Raw genomic sequence first — 23,043 nt, forward strand, 5'->3', positions numbered from 1 at the left:
TGCATTTTCTCAAGTGCGGTTTCAGTTAACTTGAGCCTGAATTTGTCCATAGATGCATATATCATCATCGGCTTCTTAGGTTGTTTTCACTTCATCAATAATCTTTTTTTGAATCAATGGATGCTTGCAAAGCGTGTAAAAGAACCATGAGAGAGCATTTGCAGATGTATCCTTTCCGACAATCACAAAACTCAACGATATATCTTGCAGATATTTAGCGTTCATATTATTCAGATCATTTTCATTTTCTGTTAAAAATCTTGATAATATATCCTCTTTAACTCTGTGCTATGATGATGGAAAAAAAGGTGAAATACCCCTAATTAAGCGTAAATATAAACGGGTGATGGTATACAAAGTCTCTCCATTATTCTTGTATACCTGTCGCATCATATGGGCCGTATAATAGGGCAAAAACGGGTCATACACTAGTCATTTCTTTGTCAATCTAAACACTATACCAGTTGTATGATTTGTCCTTATATGACCCATGTGACCATTTTCCCCCAGTCTTAATACCATGTATAAGCATTTTCTATCATATGTGTTATATGACATGTCAGTGGTGATGTCTGAGAGATGAATAGTGTACCCACATGAAGATTTGTGTTTTTCATTTCCTCCCTCTTGTTTTGTATCAATTCGTACACAAAGTCGTCGACGATATTGATATTCTTTTTAAGATCATCTTCCGAACCAATATTAAAATATCTCTTTACCTTCCACAGAGGATCGAAATATCGTCAAAAAGATGTTGCATGTCAGTGTTTAACAGTAAACGCTACACATATGATATGATATGAAATGATAGCACCTTAGTGTAATTAGCAAAAAATGGTCTTGAGTATGTAATTAACAAAGCATCGAAAAGTAGTATGATTTTTTAGCAAGTGGTGTCATGTAATCGTAGAGCTCGTGGAAGTGGATGAGTTAGTCGGTTATTGGTCCGACCACAGGCGGTCGGTTATGGGTCATAGTACCTCGTTGACATGGACATGTCATTTATTCAACCAGTGTAACACACGAGTATCTAACCTAGTATATAAATATTTTAAAATTTGGTACAAAAAAATTGAGGATGTGAAGTGATAGCTTGTTTTTATATAAAGACTGTGTAATAACATGGGAGACTTATGATTTTGTTTTCCTGTGAATTCACATGGTAATGTAATATGCTTGGTCTAATTAAATGCCATGCTTCACATGGGAGCCTTAGAATATTGGTCTTGTAGTTGTAGTCATGTTTTCTTTTTTGTTGCACCTTAGTAACAGCATCATCTTCTAAAGCTCAAAACGAGCCGCGCCAAGCCTCAAATAAAACCCGTTTAGTTATCGAGCCAGAGCAAGAGCCTTGTGGATTTTTCAGTATTACCTCTTTTGGACTTCTAGGTATAAATTTTACATTTCAAATCGAGCTCAAGCCGAGGTTCAGCTCGTTTAAGGTACCGCACGAGCTCGAGTGTAGGCTTAGGCTCGTTTAGGTTTTTCTCGAAATACATAAAAAGTAATTAAACACGTACATTAATTAATTAATTAATAATAAACAAGCCGAGCTCGGCTCTATTTTATGCATTTATTTGTTAACTACAATGATGACATAAGTCCTAAACAGATAGAACATATCTCCACTTATTACAATGTATGTATACACTCAACATGTTTATCTTATGACAACTCATTCTTTTGTCGTTAATAACGACGAAAAGCGTACAACTGAAGTCCTTTATCCATGTGAAGAGTGAACATGGTTCGGTACGTTGCTTCTTGACTCTCGTCCATGAGTTTAAACTTAAAGAAGTGTACAAGAAAAGCAGCCAATATCTTCATCTGTCTATATGCAAACTCCTTCCCTAAGCATATCCTCGGTCCACCCTAACCAAACAAATAAACATAAGAGTAAACTACGGTTTTCGTCCCCGTGGTTTGTTCCAATCTACGGTTTTAGTTCAATAGTTTCAAATTTGCAATTTTCGTCCCTGTGGTTTCATTTCACTTGCAATTAAACCCGAAAAAATTAACCTCGTTAAGTCTGGTCGTTAAACCCATCAAAGTGCCCTTCACGTGAGGTGAAGTTTTGTCCTTTAACCTTAGTCCTAATTCGCAAGCCCCTCACGTGAGGGGCTAGGGTGTATTTGGGGGGATAAAAAGGACAAAACTGCCCCTCACGTGAAAGGCACGCTGATGAGTTTAACGACCAGACTTAACGAGATTAGTGAACTTGGGTTTAACTGAAAGTAAAATGAAACCACAGGGACGAAAATGCAAATTTAAAACTATTGGACTAAAACCGCAGATTTGGACAAACCACAAGGACGAAAACCGCAGTTCACTCTAAATATAATAAAAAAGAGACCGGACTTGTTTGAAATCGGTTTGACCTATTTAAAATTTAATCATACCTGAAAAGCAGTGAACTTGAAAGGACTTTCGGGTTGAAAAACGCCATTGTGGAACCATCTTTCGGGTTTGAACTCCTCAGCATCATCTCCCCAAATATAAGTCATCCTTCCCATTGGATACGCCATGTAAGCTACACCGTCTCCTTTCTTGATCCTTAGCCCGTCAGGAAGGACGTCGTCTTTCACAGCACTCTTGCCATCCTGACATAAAATTTACAAAAGTATATATAAAATTTTATAGAATCAAATAATATAAAAAGAACTAGATGTATCAAACTAATAGTCGAAAATAGACTTGTAAACCAACCGAACGAACACGTACTTCATGTTCGTTCATTTACCTTTAAACGAACAAGCGATCGAACACGGAGCAATTTTTTTCGTGTTTGTTTATGTTCGTTCGTTAACGAGAAACGTAAAGAGCAAAAGTAACTAAACGTAGATGAACAAACATAACTGAGCTAAAAATAGTTTGAAGGTAAATGTGAACAACAATGTGTTGGGAGTTAAAAAGTTACCATAAGAAAACCGCATTATAATCGGCCTTAAAATTTAAATTTATATTTAAATTTAAATTTAAATGTAAATGTAAATGAACGAACTTAACCAAACGTAAACTAACAAATATAGATGAATTTAAACGAACATACATAAACAAAAATTAATGAACGAATGTAAAAAAAACATTCTTAAACATAGAACAAGACATTTGTTCATGTTCGTCCGTTTATTAAATAAACGAACCTTCCGCCAAACGGTTTGTTTTCTAGCCTAGTCGAAAATTACCAATGGGACTGCAGGGTATAGCCTGAGAGTCTCCGATATCGTTGCATGAAGATAATGCATTTTCTCAAGTGCGGTTTCAGTTAACTTAAGCCCGAATTCATCAATAGATGTATCATCATCGGCTTCTGTTTCTGTTTTCACTTCATCCGCAATCTTTTGTTGAATTAACAGATGCTTGCAAAGCATGTAAAAGAACCATGTGAGTGTGTTTGCGGACGTATCCTTTCCGGCAATCACAAAACTGAGTGATATGTCTCGTAGATACTTATCGTTCATGTTCTCTGGATCGTTTTCACTTTCCAGTAAAAATCTTGATAGTATATCCTCTTTATCTCTCTGTTATCATGATAAGGAAATATAATTAAGCATAATAAAAAGTGTACTATAGTGTGCATGACTGCATGTCACATCATATGGGTTATATGATAGCGTTAAAATCAGTCATTTCTTTGTCAGTCAAAACATAATACGTGGTAAATAATTTACCCTTCATAGGGGTGGGCAGAAAACCGAATTAACCGAACCGAAACCAAAAAAACCGAACCGAAGCATTAACCGACGGTTAATTTTTTTTTACTTCTTTTTTTTGTAAAACCGAATTTCGGTTTCGTTTCGATTCGGTTTTCCATTTTGAAAAAAAAAACAACCAAACTGATTGATGGTGACGAAGATTATGAAGATGATGACTATTGGGACTAAACTTAGATGATGAATGAAGATTAGAACTAAACTTTTAGTGTTTTTTTATTAAGAACATTGTTGAAATTTAAACGCTAATATTCTAGCAATTTTGTATTCTTATGGTTCCACGTAACTCGGGCATATTTTTGTTTTTTGAATCCAATAAATACGTGGTACTCTAATACGGTATTACAAGCTTAAAATCATCATTTTCGTTTTTTAATTTTTTTTTTAGCAATGTCTACACATAACTTGAAAAGAAAACCGACTATAACCGAACCAAAACCAAAAATCACCAAAAAACCAAAACCGAACGGTTTGTATGTTCAAAAAACCGATGACTTCGGTTTCAGTTTGGGTTTTATCTAATAACCGAACTGTGCTCAGCCCAAACCCTTCATATGACCCGTATGACAATTATCCCCTGTCATACGGTTCATATGAGTATATGACACGTTAGTGGCGTCTTAAGAGAGAACAGTTTACCCACATGAAGATTTGTGTCTTGCATCTGCTCCCTCTTGTTACGTATCAATCCGTACACGAATTCGTCGACGATTCTGATATTTTGTTTAAGATCAGCTTCCGAACCGATGCTCAAAAATCTCTTCAGCTTCCACAAAAGATCCACGAATCGCCAAAAGACTAAACTATTCGACTCGTCAAACGCTTTCATAAACCGATTACTTGCCTCGTCCAACCCGGAAAGCGTGTCAAGATCAAACCCAAATCCCACTTTGAATATCGAATCTAAAGTGGATTTCATCAAAAAATCCTAAACAAAAACAAAAAAAAAAAACATAAATCATATCAAACTCAGCTCGGGCTTTTACATCAGTCAAATCGTATCGTTTTTCCGATCAAAAGCCCTAAAACATCGGTTTGAAACTCGGAAAAAAACTTAATGGCGTAAAGTGTTTTTTAACGGAGGTCAACTGAGAGAAAAAATAGTTGAAAGTTGGGACCGCTGGTAGTGATTTTTAAAGTTGGGATTATTATCGGGCAATACATAAAAGTTGGAATTATTTATTTCCAATTCGCCTTATAGTTAATTTAGATGCGTTTACAATTATTTTATATATTTTGCAATGTGAGATTATATACGTTAGCAATTATTTTATATACGTTAATTTATATATTTTTCAGTAGGATTGGCAATTATTTTATATACGTTAATTTATATATTTAAATATTATTTTTGGTTAGAAAAAATAAAAAAAAAAATACATAGAAGTCTAAAAGAGTTAAAATATAAAAAGGCACTAGGCTCATTAAGGCTCCACGAGCCAAAGAATATTCCTATACAAGGCTCGGTCTCGGCTCGATTGCACCCCTAGAGATGAAACTCACCTGCAAATTCATTGAGTTCTCAGCAGCCGCTAATAATGAAATCCGTTTCACGAGTTTAACGCCATTGGATCTAAACACAGCAGAACTATAATCTCTTAAATTCCTCGTTGAGAATTCGAAGCTTGCAAGCTTCCGTTGATGGCGCCATTTATCTCCATCCACCGCAAATATTCCCTCCCCGAATAGATCCCTCATTATTCCATTGTTATACTCCCCCTGTAAATAATTAAACAAACACACTCAAATAGTTTATATTTATGTTCGTTTATTTAAAAAACGAACATGAACACAGATTTTGTTCATTTAATTAAACGAACGAACATGAACACATATTTTGTTCGTTCATTTATGTTCATGAACTCCCGTTGATGTTCGTTCATTTACGTTCGTTTATATTTGGTCATTTATGTTTGTTCGTTTAAATTTTAATAAATACATAAGTAGTTATATCCATATAAATATAAATGAACGAACAAAATATGTGTTCATGTTTGTTCGTTTAATTATCCATAAAAGGGGCTCGTTTAAATTATATATATTAGAGTTGTTCGCTTGTGTTCATTAATGCCAACTTATGTTCTTTTGTGTCCGTTTATGTTTGGTCAATTATGCTCATTTGTTTTCTTTTATGTTTGTTTAGTAACGAACGTGCACGAACACGAGCATGCCTAAGTTCTTAATGAACAAACGTGAACGAAAAAATTTTGTCCGATTATAATTTTGTGCCCGTGTTCATATTCAGTTAAACTTAAATGAACGGACACGCACACATGCCCTTGTTCGTGTCCATTCAGTTCGTTTCCTGGCCTTTTAACTACTATCAAAGAATACAATAGATAAACAAGTATCAGGATTTGTACTTTGGTGGCTACTAAAACTAAATATGGCCTTATGTCTACTAGTTATGGGGCTTCAACAAGTGCGACAAAAGTGATGTGACGTAGTAACGGGGCTTTATCAAGAAAATGGCGGGGCCCAAATTTTTTAACAAGGGAATGGTGGGGCTTTAATGTGGTAACCGGCTTTAAACCACAACATAGTGTTAAAGGGGTGTGTTGCGTGTTAGTTAAAGTCTAACTGTCTACATGGTACTTTAACTTGGCGTTTAAAGCCCCACCACAGGTAGCCTAATAATTAACAAAGCAAACCATCACCCGAACCAAACCGACAATTAAACCCAAAAGGCTTCATTGATCCTAACAAACCCACCGAAACACCAATATTTTTAGGTCAACATGATAGTCAACTAACCATAAACCATATAATTAGAGGTGTACAAAATACCCTGTTCCCCGGAAAACCCGATACCCAACTATAACCGGAACCGGTTCCTAACCGACCCGGTTTTGACTTTTGTTGACCATACCCGGTATGACCTGGTATAAGATTTCTCCCCGGAGCCGTACCGGAAAACCCGACCCTACCTACCCGACCCGGTCAAATACCGTACTATAACCGAACCGGTTCCTACCCGACCCACCCGGTTTTGACTTTTGTTGACCATACCCGGCACGGAATGAATAATATTGAATATTAAATAATAAATACCTTGTTGTAATTAGCAAAATTGGTCTTGAGTATGTACTCAACATTAACCGGATCAACAGTATACACTTCACTGTGTGAAGGTGTGATGAAACGAAACGTTTTGTGTCGTTTAGCTAGTGACGTCATGTAGTCGTAAAGCTTCTGGAAGTGTATCAGTTGGTTGGTTATTGGTCCCACCACCGGTGGTCGGTGGTGGTGGTCGGATAATATTAGTTCTGTCAAGTAAGGTACAAACAGTAAAGCCAAGAGTATAATAAAAGGTGAGGCCACAAATAATAATAATAATGGAAATATCATGGTTGTGAGTTACAAAGAAGAAGAAGAAGAATACATAGTATCAATAATAATATGATGCAGGGGCAATATGATAAATTTATTTTGTTTAGGAGTGTCGTAGAGGTTGATTTGGATTATGACAACCATGAAGTCAATGCATCACCGATAACGATGTACAACAATAGTAGGTTGAATATTTGCATAATATGTCATATGTGTTACTCATTTTTATATCATATTATATTACTTATATTGTTTTATATTATTTGTTTTTAATATTTAATATATTTATGAATTTTTATTTTATTTATTGTAAAGACGTTAATAACATACCTATGATTTGATGATTAAATGATTTCACAAATAACTTATATGTTATAATTTAATTTAAAAGTTGGTTTGTGAGACTCATGACCCGCTTAGTGTTTTTTACTATAAAATTGTTTTTTAGATATAAATAATACTTTTATTTTAAAATCGGATATTAATTTTTAATATATCATCCGTGAATTCAGGTAAAATGCATGAGTACTTCATTTACAAATAAAACAATCTACTGCTGGTAGACGTGCACAAATCGGGTTCACCTTGAAAACTCGAACCGGTTCGGAACCGGTTTTTTTCAAACCGGGTAGAAAATGACACCGGTTCCAGTCAAGAACCGGTTCGGTTCCCGACCCGAACCGATACCCAGAAATGCAAACTTTTAGGAACCGGGTAGGGTTGGAACCGGACCGGTTATTACGTAAAAACCGGTTCCACCGGTTTTTTTTTTGAAATTCAAACAATATAGCCGTTAGAAACCGGTTCCAACGGCTATATAGCCGTTTTTGACCGTTGGAACCGGTTTTATTACTATATTTAGCCATTTTTCATCCTATAAATATCAATGTATGAGTGTGTACATGTTAAACCACTTCCAAAACTATAAAACACACTCAAAAACACAATTAAGCTTAAACCGACAACAAATGGCAACTAATGACGACGTTGTTATGGTGATCGAAACAACAAGATGCCCCGATGTTTGGGTTCATTACGATTTGTGTCTAATGACCGACTCACATGAGATGGCACGTTGCAAATATTGCTCGAAGTTTCTTAAAGCAGGGTCCAACTCGACATTACGAAAACATACGAATAAGTATTGTCGAGAGAAAAGAAGTTTGGATGCTAAAAATGCGAAAGTGGGAGAATCGTCCGGCTCTACAACCCAAAAATAAGTATTCCCGAATTAAAACGACGGACTTTGTTTTTTAAGTTTTAGTTGTTATGTTTAGTATCGTTTATGTTTTAATAATGTTTGTAATAGTTATTGTTTAAATAAATAAAATGTTCGTCGTTATTAAAAAAGTAACAAAAAATTAATCATGAGTACTTTCGTCATAGTTTGCAACGAGCCTTTTGATAACCTTCGTCATCCACAATCAAATCCCAATTCTTCCATATGTTATGGTTGACTACCGTAACAACCATTGGGTCCTCCGCAGCAGGAACGGGGGCAACAAAAACACTCTTCTTAGCCTTCTTGTTAGTTTTTTTGATGGGTGCCATAATAATATTTAGTTGGATGGTCGGGTAACGAAACGGGTTTGCTAAAGGAGTAGTATTTTAGTTTGTTTTTGAGTTTGGTGGTGAAACAAGTGGTGGAAAACAAGTTATATATAGGTTTCGGGCATCAAAAACCGGTTCCAACGGCTATATTACCGTTGGAACCGGTTACAACGGCTCTATTCTCTCTCAAAAACCGGTTCCAACGGCTATATTACCGTTGAAACCGGTTACAACGGCTTTTTGGTGTCTCAAAAACCAGTTCCAACGGCTATATTACCGTTGGAACCGGTTCCAACGGCTAGTCTGACCTGTGTTTGACTTTTCAAAAAAAACCCGCCGGAACCGGTTTTTTTCCGGTAGGAACCGAACCGGTTACAATTAAGAACCGGGTTGGAACCGATAGGGACATACAAATAGGAGAACCGGGTACGATTTTCGGGTAAAAAATACCCAAACCGGGTATTGGGCCAACCGGGTAGGAACCGGAACCGGTTCCGGTTCCACCAGTTAGGTTCCGGAACAGGTTTTTTTGTGCACGTCTAACTGCTGGAGAGAATGTAAGGAGGTTTCGTTTTAAGATGTGTTTTGTGTTGTGGCTTATTCATAGATCTAACATGTGTGTGACAACAGTAACGTGTATAAGGTAAGTTTAATGTTAAATAGTAAATAGTATTATAACTATAATGTAAGAGTGCTAACAAAATTATCTAAAAATCCAGGTTATAACACATCATAAGACAAATAATTGTTCCATTTTTAAGTTTCAGTTCATAAAAATGTTAACATCTCCGTTACATTTAACTTAAAAGTGGACAAAATAAATAGGAAAAACAACATAAAAATGAAAACAAACAAAATTAATTAAACCACTCATAACAAAAATAAGATACTATGTAACTATTAAAAGTCACGAAGGCTATGTATTCTTCATCATTCGATCAAAACTGCTTATTCGATTCGGATCCAAAGCTCATTACCATTTCTTATAACCACCACGTCCACCACCACCGCCGCCACGTCCACCAGAAAATCTATCGTTTCTGCGATCACCACCACGTCCACCTCGAGAGAATCCACCACGTGAGAACCTGCCACCGCCGCCGCCACGTCCGACTGAAAACCCGCCAAATCTTCCCCTCGACTGCTCTTTTTCTTGCAATTGTGGCAGTTCTTTAACCACCTCCAAACTTACACCTGCAGCATTCTCCTGACCTGCATACATCACTTTTTTAATTAAAAAAAACTTCATAAAACAAATGCAATAAGCAGTGGGAGATTCATTTAGGGACGCTAACTTCTTCACTATAAACTGCTTATTAACTTATGTTGGCTTTTTTTCAAAAAAGCCAGTAAGTTACAAAGTGTTTGGCAATCACAAATAACCATTTTATTTTAGCTTTTTAAAAGAGTGAAAAAAACAATTTTTTAAAAGCCTTAAATCATGCCTTTTCAAAATGATTTTTTAAAAAAACCAATAAGTCAATAAGTTGTTTTCATACACAATCCCAAATATGCTCCAAAGTGTTAATTTCTGGTCAATGTAACAAGTTTTTAATGAAAGAAGTCAAATGTTACTTTTTGGAGAATAAAAAGGTCAAAAGTTAGCTTATTAATTTTACAAGTCAAAATGACCCTTTTGGAGATTTTTCCAAATAATAATTAAATTTTTCAAAAATATGCATAGTAAACTGTTATTTTGAATGAAAAAGAATTAATAATCAAATGGTTGTTTGTTTGTTTTATATATAGTGACAATGTTGATGCATTTATTGAAGTGGAAACCATTTTGTTGAAATAATTTATAAAATTAATTATTGTACCAGAAAGAAAAGTGTCCAAATCTTCCGCAGCAACATCGAAGACGGCACCTCGTTGATCAGCAGTCAACGCAAGACCTTGAATCGACTCGACTTTGTCTTCAGGCAAAAACCTCCTCAAAACACCATACGCAAATCTGAAAACCAATAACCAGTAAGACACAAATCCAAGCGTTTACGTTATGACATGTGACAATAGAATAAACAAGCGTTGAAAAGAAGTCTTACGAAGGTGTATAACAAGGTCTTCCAGCCTCGAGAAGAAGCGTCACGTGATTCTCCATTGATGTTAGAAGTGACCTCTGTTTAATTTCAGTATACCCCTAACAGAAAACAAATATTCAATACTTTAATAACCATGTAACCAGTGTTGTAAAAGTCGGATTCCAAGGTCCTCGGACATCAACCTTGCCGTCTTTTCCCAACTCGGCCACCATTACTCGCCAAGGTCCAACTCGGTCAAAAGTTGGAGTACTCGGGATTACTCGGCCTCCAAGGTCAACTTGGCCACATTTTTTTTATTTGTTTATTTTTTTATTATCTAATTTTTAGTAAAAAATTAAAAATAACAACAAAACATGAATTTTTTAAATCATGTTTTTTTTCATAGGAACTATGCTTATTTTGACGTGAATTATGTTTATATTAACATATATATAATATCCAATAATTAATTTATGTTATATTTATCATGTCCGAGTACCCCCGAGTACTCCCTACAAGGGGGTTGGCCACCTAGCGAGTTTTACAACATTGCATAAAACATATATATTACAAAACACAGCACAAAACTTACCACACACTTGGCGAGCGCTTTTGCAAAGAGTTCGACAGGTGTCATGCCGGAAGTATTTAACAACTCCTCTGCAGCTGCCTTGAAAACCGGGATCACACTATACAAATTCCAAAATATGTAATCACTAGACAGATAAAAATAGAAAGTAGTATGTAAAGTATAATAAACTATATAACTAATTACCTATTATTAACTTGAATTATAGCTTCTGCAGCATCACCACCAGCAGCTTTAGCAATATCAGCCGGTTGAGGAGCAGAAATATGCTCAAATTTCACGCCCGCTTCTCTCTCTAATTTGGAAATATTCGCCTTCCTTGGCTCGTAAAGAGTAATGGCAACACCCGTCTTTCCTGAAATACCAATTAATAAATTAAAACCTGCCAGCAACTCTTAGATTGTTTATTATAAAAAATCAGAACAGAAATATGAAATTACCAGCTCTTCCCGTCCTTCCGGATCTGTGAATATAATCTTCAACATCACGTGGCGGTTCACACTGAATGATCAATTGGACATCATTAATGTCAAGTCCTCGTGCTGCAACGTTTGTAGCAACTAAAGTCATAAACTTGCCGGTCCGGAATTGAGTAAGTGTTGCCTATTTCAAAATAATAACACATTTTATATATATATATGTCAAACTGTCAATATTAATATTCTAAAAAGCGCTACATAAAGTTCTCCAATAAAAATGATATGCTATAACACACCTCACGCACAGACTGCTGAATATCACCATGCAAAGGACGTGCTCCAGCCAACAGTCCAGAAAGTTCAGAGCAATAATCTTTGGTCTCGGTGAAAATAATGGTACGGCCTCCACTGAAAATAAAAACAATATGAAATAAGAAAAATATAAATTTGTCAAAGCAATAAAACTATAATAATTGTACAGTTAACTCACCCGCTATGATGGCGGATAATATCAGGAATGACTTGAGACCGAGCAGACCAAGAGCAAGGCATGATAATGTGCCTCACGCTTTCACTAGCTTTCATTACTTGAACACCAACAAGATCCACAATCTTCTTCTCTGGTTTTAAAAACTTTGATGCAATCTGAGAAAACAGTAACATTTAGCAACCTTTGTATGCTAAATTGGCATGTTTCGTAAAAGAATTAGTAATAACATACATGATTCACCCAAGACGGTAGAGTTGCACTAAACAGAACAGTTTGAACTTTAGTAGCATCGTTCACCTTGCCTTCAAATTAGATAGGAAAAAAAACAAAGGCAGTTAAAATCCAAAAATAAATAACAAAAAAAAGTCAAATATAGCCGACAATAATACACACCTAGAATATATTCAACATCTTCGACGAAACCTTGCCTCAACATTTCATCAGCTTCATCAAGGATACGAAACTTCAACGAGCACAAGTCAAGATTCCCTCGCTCAATGTGATCCTGGACAATAATTTAAAGTTACATCACGAATTACTAATATGAATACACATTACAAGTTGTAAAGAGCGATTTGTACCTTAACGCGACCAACTGCTCCAACAACAATATCAACACCTCTTTTTAACTGCACAGTTTGAGGTCCAATGGAAGCTCCACCTCCACCATACAAACAACATGCAGCCAACCCCAAAGCCTCACCATAGTACTTAAAATCTGCATAAACCTACAAGAAAAACAACGGATGTAATTAACCATCTTGCAAATATACAACAGGATAAACCACTATAAACATATGAACCTAAAAAAATTACCTGCTTTGCTAACTCTCTGGTCGGTAAAAGCACAAGAATTGTAGGTGACCTTCCATATCCAGTCTTTCGTGACACCTTCTCAATTCCATTGGTTAGAGACTCCAGAATAGGCAAAATAAAAGCCAGTGTTTTGCCCTGTCCGGTTTTAGCTTTCCCAATCAAATCCAGACCATCAATGATCGAATCAAAAGTCCGAGCTTGAATAGGAAATAAAGCCTCAATCCCCTTAGCCTTCAAAGCATTCTTCAATGGCTCTGAAATCCTAAAGTTTGAAACCGCATTAGGGTTTTCTTCTTTAACCTCGGTCTCCATTTCATCCACCTCAGCCATCTTCATCTTTTTCTTCTTACTTTTCTTCTCAGACTCCTCAATCTTCATAATTTCCAAACAATGATTTTCAGAAAGTAATCAATCAATAAACACACAATAAACATAACACTAATGTCACACACACTCTTGCTTAAAATTTAACTTCAAGCTATATCAATAACATAACATTTTGCAAAAAAACTTCTACACACCTAAAGATTAATATTTTTCAAAAAAGTAATCATTAATCAATCATTCGACGTGCAATAGATTTAAAACTATCGGCACAAACAAAATAAGCTTAAACTATAAAGATATCTCAACACTAAACAAAAAATATCTACATGCCTAGGTAATCAATCATTCGACATACAATAGACTTAAGACCATCGACGTACACAAATTCAGACAAACTAAACCTAAATCTATAGAGATAAATAACTTCAACACTAACAGAGTACCAAAACACACAGATATATGCAAATTAAGCTTGAAACTATTGACACATAGTATATTTACATACCTATCTAAATAATCCATCAATCAACATACAATAAAATTCGGAAAATAAGCTTCAACCTAGGTAATCAATTAACATGCAACGGATTTAACACTTAACAGTATACCAGAAACACACAAATATCTTCAAAGTAAGCTAGAAACTATAGAGCTATCATAACACTATGAATAATATACGTACCTACCTCACTAGAGCAACGGCATACAGAATAATGCACAAATTAAGCTCGAAACTTAAGCAATACTGTAACAGCATGCATAATATATACCAAACCTAACTCACCTGAGCAACGGCATACACAAATTAAGCTCAAAGCTATAACAATATCATAACAGTACGCATAATATATACAAAACTAACTCAGCTGAGCAACAGCATACACAAATTAACGTCGAAGCTATGCTATAACAATAACGTAATACTACACATAATAATATATTTACATACCTACATCACCGAAATAAATATGCACAAATTAAGCTATAGCAATATCATAACAGTTAACGTTAATAATAATAATAATAATAATAATAATAATATAAACATACCTTGGGATTAACAGGTTCAACTAACTCAGAGCTATCGCTATTATCTTCATCCGACGAAGCCTTACGCTTCCTCTTAGTCTTCTTCTCAGGTTTCTCTGAATCCGATTCGATTTTACTCTTCTTACTCTTCTTCTCTTTCTTCGATTCGACTACGGCGGTTTCGGTTTCGGCGTTGTTCTTCATCTTCTTAATCTTCTCAGCAGCTACAACGGTTTCTGATATTTCGGCTAGTGAAGGCATAGCGTCAATAATAATAATAATAATAGTTGGTTAGGGTTTGAGATATTTATAATGGAAGTTGTTTGAATGAGGTTTCAGCCGTTGGATTACGGGTGTTGTGGGCCGTTGGATTTAACCTACACCTGTGAAACAAAAATAAACATTAGGAATTTAGGACATGACAATAGACATATTTTAATTTTATTCAAACAATATTTTTATTATTAGATACCATAGGTTTAAACGAGTTGAGAGTTGTGCTTAATGTCACGGACGGTGGCGAAGCTTGAACTAAGACACAGGGGGCGGACTTAAAATGTATACAAAATTTCACAAACGAAGGTGATCAGTTCAAATTTTGGCCAAAACCGGCTAAATTAACACTGCATATAAAAATTTCAGCCGCAAACGACTAAATTTGCACTACGTATATAAATTTTCGGATGAAAACGGGTAAATTTACACTATTGCGTAAAAAAACAGGGGGGTCGGGGGCCACCCCGAGCCCTAAGCAACCTTCGCCACTGGTCACGGAGTTATCTCTCAGATTCCGTGTAGCGCCCTAACTAAGGTCAGCCAATCTGTCCGTTCATAATCAGGGTTTGCTGGTTTCGTCTTGCCTTGGACTCACCAGGCGAGCGGCGAAAGCTCGCAACCAGCGATGCGTCCGTCGTGCAAGCATGACTAGACATGTACGCCTTCTTTCCCGCTGATGTCGTGCCCGATGAAGTCCGGGACGAGCCAACAAACCCAAGCGTTTCAACACAATTCAAGCATCTTGATCTTCAAATATTTGGTACGTGGCATTACGCTCATTAGGCTTAAGTTTTGCTTGTTTTGACTTACGGGAGCTTGAGGTCCGCTTTTTTTAGGTTTTTATCTAAGTATGAAGCTCGGTTAGTGAGTAGTTTTTACAAGCTCGGAGTCGAGCTTGTGAGTTTACATAGGGTTTTTTTTTATCGATTTTATTTAATTTGAGAAAACCTTAAACAAGTACAACGTGAAAGAGAGCGACAACAACTTTCGACCTGTGATTCATTCAGTGTGTAAACATCTAGGTAGGGGTGTTCAATGGTTCGATTAACAATTTATTCGATTTGTTTGATTATGAGATTTTTATACCCCTAATAAAAAAACAAAAAGTACCTCAACAAACTGAAAGAGTTTTGATTGAAAGTTATAAATATGATACATATAGTATTTATCGCGAAAGCAGGTGCCTCTAGTTTAAGTGGTTTGTATGGTACCAATACAAACGTAGGCACTCAACAAATTTGGTATCTAACGGTTGGACATTCAAGAAAACGTGGCTCGTTACTTAATATATGTTTTTAATTTATTATTTATATAAATTTTTTGAGAAAAATCTTAAAGTGGTGCAACGTGAAAAAGAGCAACAACTTTCAATCATTGGTGCGGTTCAATGGGTAAACACACCTAGGCACGCAAATTTTACAACTCACAAAGGTTGTCCTCTATTGAGATCCAGACTAGTTAGTAAACACGAGTGTTAAAGCACAAAACAAGCAACAACGATAATTAAACATTTGTCATGTCACTTTTCTCCCACAATCATACACACCCTCTTGCAAGTGCCTCACATTCACGTAGCAAAAGAAAAAGTTTACTTTATTTAAAAGGGACGTATGATAATTCATCGTGCAACGACGAAACTTTGTGTTGGATCGGTTCAATACAGGTATAACTGTATAAGACTTGAACGACGTTGAAAGCCAACTTCAAACTTTTGACTAAAGGAACAAGGTTGTAGGATCTTACTATAGTAAGTGTGTTGTATGTTTTAAGCGGCACTAACACGCCAAGTTTTTGAACCTGATCACGGAGGCCCGTTACCCTTTCCAAACTAGAGCGGAGCTCACAATCTCATACTTGTGGCTCGCAAAGATCATCACTTGCTATTAGCACCTAGTATAGAGCCCACATAATTTAGCCTTCTCCCATCACCATAGTTTTAACCATCACTTAAGATATGTTGTGATAAGTGTATGGCATATTAATCCAGCAAACAAATTAATAATTTAATATAAAAAACGTTATATGAAAAAAAGAAAAGTAAAGAAGCCTAAATGGAATTGAACTAGGGATAGGAACCTTTCACCACAAAGTGATGAATGAACATGGGTTTCACCACTATACCATCTAAGAACTTGTTATAATGGGTTTATCTATAAGATTCTTATGAGCTCACTAACATTTTTTCTATATCGTTTCTATGAAAATTTCAAAAATCAGTGGCCTTTCGTGCACCCATGGTGAAGAAACACTAAGTGACCCAGGGCAGATTACGGATAATCTGGGGGTTAAGTAATGTTCCCCACGAGGATGAGGTCCAGCAGAGAAGGTTGTTCTTCAGGTGACCTGCAAAACAGACACCGTAAGCTCGTCACTAAGAAGGGGGGGTTCCTCCTTGTGACCACCCTCCGGCGTGAGAATCAGACTAGATTGCTCTGAATATAAGTATATATTAAGAGATTGCTAGATAAGATAAGATGAGATATCAGATGATGTCGTTACCATTCCAAGGTGTTGGAGTATTTATAGCCGAAGGTAGGTTTCCTAGAAGGTACAGCTGGCTGAATAATATTTCTGGATAGACTACGGCCGACAGTAACAAGGTCGGCTGTACACTGTTCCTTTACTGCCGGCTATGCACTGTTCCACCAACTGTAGGCTGTGCACGTCCCATAGTAAGAGTTGGTGAGTAGGCAGCGGCTAATAGTGACAAACAGTACTAGAGGGTGCTCCTCCTCGTGCTGTTGTCGGTGAGCTGTCACCCTGTGATTGGTTCATGGGCTGTTCTGGTCAGATCGTCTGTTTTGCCCATACCTTGGTAGGTATAGTACAAAAGATCTTCCAGAAGCATACGGACTGGCTCATTTAGGCGGGAGTATTCCCGGCTTGCTCATTCCTTCATGTGACTACTGAAGTAGCAAGAGTTAGTGCCTTGTGCGTGTAGCCTTGCTGTCAGTGCGGGTAGCCTTCCCTGATGGCTTGTATCCGCAACTGCGGGAACAAGCGGGGTACTTCACCATTGGGAGGCCTTCTATAACACCCCGACCGATGGCGGATTATACATCGGGGCGCCACGTATTGTTTCATTACTCGTGACACTATTTGGGTGTCAATATTTAATAAATACATTTTCATTGCGCACGCGCAGAACACAAATCGTAAAGTAACATAAATCATATCATAACTCAAAATATTCAAATAACATAATTTGTCTTGTTACATTTTAATCTAGGTCCAAAAAGAAAACATCCTACGTGTCCTTGAGATTCCCAAAAGCAGCTACAGCAAACCTGAACATGTGTTAAAATAAAACGTCAACACTTGCGTGTCGGTGAGAAATCAAGTTTAATAGATATAAATAGATAATAACAAACACTGCGCGCAACATGTGCTTAACTGTGGTTTAACATAGGGTGTAATCAGATTGTGATCAAGCCTAAATAGATCATAGCTCATAGTTCAATCCGTGCTCCCAATTGAGCACAAAAACAATAATACGTGCATGTGTAAACAAAACAAGAAAACCGTAAACGATAGGTCTCCCGTGTTCATCTAATGGATCCATGAAAACTTCGGAATAGGCCGAACAAAGCGGTTAATGATTCACACATACAAATAAACAGCCAAGTAAACCTCCATAACACATGGGGTTTTGCGCACATAAATTTCATAAACAAGTTTAAGACTCAAGTTGTACGAACACATGAACATCCCAAAACGTTAAAAATAAAAGGGGATTAAGTACGAGATTACTCACCTGTAAACGGTGCGATGAAAGATAATGCAAGAATCAACTTTTAAACAAGCACAAGTTAACCTATAAATAAAAGTTTATTGGTTTAACGATTGGTTTTTATGTCTTGAATATATGCAGTAAGTATCGATTTGTTAGTTAAATAAATTAAAACAAAATATATATATTTATAATTACCGAGATCAGGGCAGAACAGAAGAGAAGACGGAGGCAAAGAGAGTGGTGGCGGCTGAGGAACTAGGGCAGAGAGCAAAGGGAGAGAGATTTGGGGAGTGTTGTAGTGTAGTGTGTGTAGTGTTAAGAAAATAGCTTTAATTTATAGGAAAACCCAAGGGAACACAATCCCTTGAAAAGGGGAAAAGATCTTATCAAATCAAGCAAAAGATATTAAAAAAGCATAAGAAAACAAAAGCAAAAGATATTAAAAGATATGGTGGCAGCTGCAGGGGATGGGGAAAAGCTGACAGGACACAGGACAAAGCATGGGAGGAGTCAGATAAAGCACTGTTCAAGGCATGCAAAAGAAGATTTCAAAAGATTATGTCAGTCACTTTTTCTGTCAACCAATAGGATTGGTGCGCATGCTGCGCCGAAAGTGGCTTTTCGGACAGATGTCGGAACTGACCTTCAGTGCTCACACAAAAGATAAGATATTTCAAAAGCATACAGGCTGACCTAAACTGAAGAAAAGACTTAAGGTCTAGCGCGAGAAGACTCGAGCGCGCGCGAGGGCGAAGGCAGACAGAGAACAATCCTTAGCGCGTCGCGGGAAGAACTACAATCCTTAGCGCGTCGCGGGAAGAACTAATATCCTTAGCGCGCCGCGGGAAGAACTATAATCCTTCGCGTGCTGCGGGAAGAACTACCATTCTTAGCGCGCTGCTGGAACAGTTCGCCTCGCGTATCGCAGGAACAGTTGGTCTTCGCGCAGGCTTCCTTGTAAGGAGTCTGGCGCGTGGAGCTGCGCAGACATCCTTAGGCGGGAAGAACCAAATGACAAGCAAAGAGTTAAGAGAAAAAGGGGTTTCAAGGCTTAAGGGTTAAGCAGAGGGGCGGGATGGCGACAAGAGAGAAAGGAGCAGGACGGCGACAAGAGAGAAAGGAGCGGAACGGCGACAAGAGAGAAAAAGGAGGCGGGAAGGCGGAAATGAATTATTATTATTAGTAAGTAATATAAAAATATATATATATAATATGATTTATTAAATGTTAAATTTACAGAGATTAATAATCAAATTTAAAATCATAAAAAGAATCGGGTTCGAAAACGGGTACCTGGGTCGGGTCGGATGGGCAGTTGTCACACCTTCCCTGCGGGTACAGCTGGCGTACTGCGCGTAAGGTTTTCTCTGAGCATGGTGGGTCCTGCGGAAGCAGTTGGTCGTTGCGCAGACGTCCCTGTTCAAGGTGAGTCTTGCGTGTCCAACTGGGCTCTGCTGGGACCTACCTCTTCACATGGGCTCCTATGTGGGTTCGCAAATGGTTCCAAATTGTTTGAGTATAGAACCGTTCTCATTCCACTTGTCATATGTCGTCTTTTGAGGTTGTATGTGGCGCCCTCGGTTGCTCGAGAGCTTGCCATTTTGTGTTGTATATAGTAAATGTCACTAATTTTGTTTGTCATAGATTCATCAGGAGAGCAACAACCGCTTTTGATCAGTGATGGGTTCAATGTGTAAAACCATCTATATGCATACACTTCGCAAAGCATTGAGGTCGTTCCCTAAAAGATTCAGACCAGCTAGTGTACCGGTCTATCATGCACAAAGCAAACAACAACGATCATTTGACAATTGATATGTCATATTTTGTTTGCTTATTGTATCCCCTCGTAAAGTAAAAAAATTTAAACCATCATAGAAGAAAACAACATAAAGCCATGTAAACCTCAATACGAATCATGATATTCAATTTTTTATTTTTACTTTTAGTAACTTGGGCGGGTCTTGAAAAAGTAGGTGTCATAAAGTCCGGGAGTTTAACAGGGTTTTCAAAACGTAACATGGGCCTAGTTGATGACCAATAATGCACTGATTTCCACTCTTTCATCATATTTACAGGTAACACCTCAAAAACAAAAAAAAGTATTATATTTATACATAGAAATCATCATATGCTAGTCGGAATGTGGGGTATGGACTAATGATTAATCGTAATAAGCAGTAAAATATATATGAAAATTGAATTGGGAGATATAAAATTTCAACTTTGTCATTTGTTTTAGTTAGTAGGATTGTTTTTACTAAAGCTATTGTGTCATTACGTATTAAAAGTAGTTAAAAAGAAAGGTGGACAATGGACACTTAAGTTATATTGAAACATATACAACGTTTAAAACAAAACCATGGCTTCAATCTCTATAACCCTAACAATTTAAAAAGAAAAGCTAGATCGGGAAAGATGCGCAAAAGATCAAAACGAAATAATCTCAACAATTCATTTTAAGACGAGAGTAGATTTAACACGAGTAAAGTAACAATCACATGTTTACTAGTGACATGTTTCTCAACTATTTATTTGCATTGAATCACATTTATGAAAGGCTATAAAACTATACCCATAAACACTGTCAAAATGTAAATTAAACAAGCTAGAACTAACAACACACACAAGAATAATGAAAATAATAAATATACAACAATGTTCATCACTATTATTGTTATCTACTTTGTAGCAAATCATCTATATATTGTACATATCTTCACCATCATCACTCCACTCATATGTCATATGTTGTATATCTATAAAACTAATTTCTACCATCACCAATGATCATGATCATCAAGCTTCACATTAATCATCATAAAATTAAAAAATATATAAAATGCTCATATGAAATTGTCCCAATTTAATTACCATTTGAACCCCTCTTGTTCTTGTTCCTTGATTCTATTCAAAACACCCTCCATAGCCACATCAAATGCATCTTTCATGCCTTCAAGACCTTCAAGTGGTTTTGCATACACAATTCTTGGAATATATTCTATAACCATTTCTCTCATCTTTGTAACTTCATCTTTATTAAAATTTTCAAGAACTCCTTTTATTGATTTCCCATTTATAATATCTTTTTTGTCGATAAAAACCGAATAGCTTTCAGGTTGGGTCGGCAAGAACCATTCGTACTGCGTGTAAGCAGTTCGATTCCAGAAGAAAACCGGAATCGAACCCGCAATCAAGCAGTCGAATATCGACCGCCGCGTGAAACTATCCCCACGCGGCTGAAGACAAAAATCCGACCCGAGGAACGACTCAAGTATCAACGAGGTTCCGTTCGAGCATCTTGACCCCCCACAATCCACAACTCGACATGAACCCGACGAGTTGTAACATTGGTTCAACAAGAGCCCACGGAAATCATTCTTGATAAGTCCACGTGTCGCACCCGCAAAACAAAAGAGCGTGGTGCGACTACGTGTACGAACAAAATCCTGCCACGTGACAATATCTGAGGGTGAGGTGGGGTGAAATCCGGTAGGATAGGGAACCCCAACATCAAAATAGTCCCATGAGTTTCGCTCTATTAAAAGACGCGTTATGTTTCTCATACTAGGTAAATATATGCATCGGGAACCCCACCCGTCGTCCTTCGACCGACGAAAATCCCACGTAATTCGCCCCATCGTGATAAAATGATCCCAACCGTCCGATTTTTTCCAGTACGGTTGCTCATGAACCCACTTAACCATCATCCGGCAGTGCCGGTCCCGGTCCTCTGCCGTGTACTTTTCCGTCCACAAATATTTTCCGACGGCAAGTCCTGCATAGAACGGGATGTAGAACGCTGTCGCGGATTCTGCGTCCAGCGTTCTACACGGATAGTTCAACATCCGATTATGATACATAATCTCGGATGCGAACTGATCCGTCCAAAACCACGCGTCTACAAGGCTAGCTGGAATTATCCCAGCTAGCCATGTAGCGGTGGGGCCAAGGCCGTTATTTAAATAAGTATTGCAACGAGAACCCCATGGGTTTAACTCGTCACAATTTTCTAACAACTCTTTGTTAAAAAAAGGTGGCATGGTGTAAACATATATCTTACCGTATGGACATTTGTTGTTGTTGTTGTCCTTGTTTTTGCCGTTGTTGTTGTCGCCACCGTGTACGGTGGCGACAACGGGTGGTTGAATGACGGTGGAAGTGTGGAAGTTGCGAGTGGATAAAAGGAGGAGGAGCTGGAGGAATAATATTAAGAAGATGAGCCATGTGCGAGGGAGATGGGGTTTAAGGGAGGTGAAGGAGTTTTTCCGATCTAATTCCGGTTGAAGCATGAGAATTGTTGTGGTGGATTATGGTGGTTTCCGGCGGAGTGTGGCCGGAGAAAAAGGTGGGGGTTATTGATTACACGCGTCGGATGATTCTAGGGTGGTGGAATTGGCAAGATGGAATTATTTGTTGAGAAAATATAGGGTGTTAGGCTAATAAATCCATATGACCATAACACTAGTGGTCTTTATATAATTACGTAATCAACTTATCAACCTCCAAGTACTAGAGTCGGCTAAACTCATCATAAAACATCATTTTACCTTTGGTGCAATTTCTTAGATAATAATAATAATAATAATAATAAAAATAAAGGGTAAGTAATTTAATATTTTTTAGTTTAAAACTGCAATAAAAAGTTATAAATCTAAACCCATTATTAATTAACCCGAATCAGATCGACGATCTATCTGGCTGTAGGCGATTACAACCATAGAAAATGAAGTTCACAACATTTTCAGT

At 37.2% G+C, this 23,043-nt stretch overlaps 3 protein-coding genes across 3 annotated transcripts; all 3 read right to left on the bottom strand.

Moving 5' to 3' along the window:
• Window positions 1-1,618: 1,618 nt before the first annotated feature.
• On the bottom strand, window positions 1,619-7,090 carry LOC143600637 (cytochrome P450 704C1-like). The gene is made up of 6 exons (XM_077078263.1): window positions 6,765-7,090; window positions 5,217-5,432; window positions 4,357-4,641; window positions 3,186-3,521; window positions 2,400-2,600; window positions 1,619-1,872 (listed from the first exon to the last, which is right to left on the bottom strand). The coding sequence occupies exons 1-6, from the start codon at window positions 7,059-7,061 to the stop codon at window positions 1,690-1,692; spliced, it is 1,518 nt and encodes a 505-aa protein (XP_076934378.1). The 5' UTR covers window positions 7,062-7,090; the 3' UTR covers window positions 1,619-1,689.
• A 2,241-nt stretch (window positions 7,091-9,331) lies between these two features.
• Window positions 9,332-14,579, bottom strand: LOC143600638 (DEAD-box ATP-dependent RNA helicase 7-like). Its single transcript, XM_077078264.1, has 13 exons — window positions 14,307-14,579; window positions 12,930-13,301; window positions 12,695-12,841; window positions 12,507-12,618; window positions 12,345-12,415; window positions 12,114-12,268; window positions 11,920-12,031; window positions 11,645-11,807; window positions 11,391-11,559; window positions 11,208-11,304; window positions 10,640-10,734; window positions 10,415-10,548; window positions 9,332-9,806 (listed from the first exon to the last, which is right to left on the bottom strand). Exons 1-13 carry the CDS (start codon window positions 14,544-14,546, stop codon window positions 9,568-9,570), a joined length of 2,106 nt encoding a protein of 701 aa, XP_076934379.1. The 5' UTR covers window positions 14,547-14,579; the 3' UTR covers window positions 9,332-9,567.
• Window positions 14,580-20,858: 6,279 nt separating this feature from the next.
• On the bottom strand, window positions 20,859-22,726 carry LOC143600639 (xyloglucan galactosyltransferase XLT2-like). Its single transcript, XM_077078265.1, has one exon. It carries the CDS (start codon window positions 22,584-22,586, stop codon window positions 21,165-21,167), a length of 1,422 nt encoding a protein of 473 aa, XP_076934380.1. The 5' UTR covers window positions 22,587-22,726; the 3' UTR covers window positions 20,859-21,164.
• Window positions 22,727-23,043: the final 317 nt, after the last annotated feature.

Source organism: Bidens hawaiensis, unplaced genomic scaffold, assembly GCF_021521415.1.
Source record: "Bidens hawaiensis isolate Kalapana, Puna unplaced genomic scaffold, B.hawaiensis_p1.1 tig00054608_1, whole genome shotgun sequence".
In the NCBI taxonomy this organism is placed as follows: Eukaryota; Viridiplantae; Streptophyta; class Magnoliopsida; order Asterales; family Asteraceae; genus Bidens; species Bidens hawaiensis.

Bases quoted from the DNA above. Each gene is read 5' to 3' on its own strand.
- LOC143600639 (XM_077078265.1), bottom strand. From the start codon at position 22,586: ATGCTTCAACCGGAATTAGATCGGAAAAACTCCTTCACCTCCCTTAAA.
- LOC143600638 (XM_077078264.1), bottom strand. From the start codon at position 14,546: ATGCCTTCACTAGCCGAAATATCAGAAACCGTTGTAGCTGCTGAGAAG. The intron at 13,302-14,306 runs GTATGTTTATAT...GAAATTATGAAG, and splicing joins TTGAACCTGTTAATCCCAAG to ATTGAGGAGTCTGAGAAGAA. The intron at 10,735-11,207 runs GTAAGTTTTGTG...GTTTTCTGTTAG, and splicing joins AAGCGCTCGCCAAGTGTGTG to GGGTATACTGAAATTAAACA.
- LOC143600637 (XM_077078263.1), bottom strand. From the start codon at position 7,061: ATGATATTTCCATTATTATTATTATTTGTGGCCTCACCTTTTATTATA. The intron at 3,522-4,356 runs GTGGGTAAACTG...TCATGATAACAG, and splicing joins TGCAAGACACAAATCTTCAT to AGAGATAAAGAGGATATACT. The intron at 2,601-3,185 runs GTAATTTTCGAC...ATTTTATGTCAG, and splicing joins TATACCCTGCAGTCCCATTG to GATGGCAAGAGTGCTGTGAA.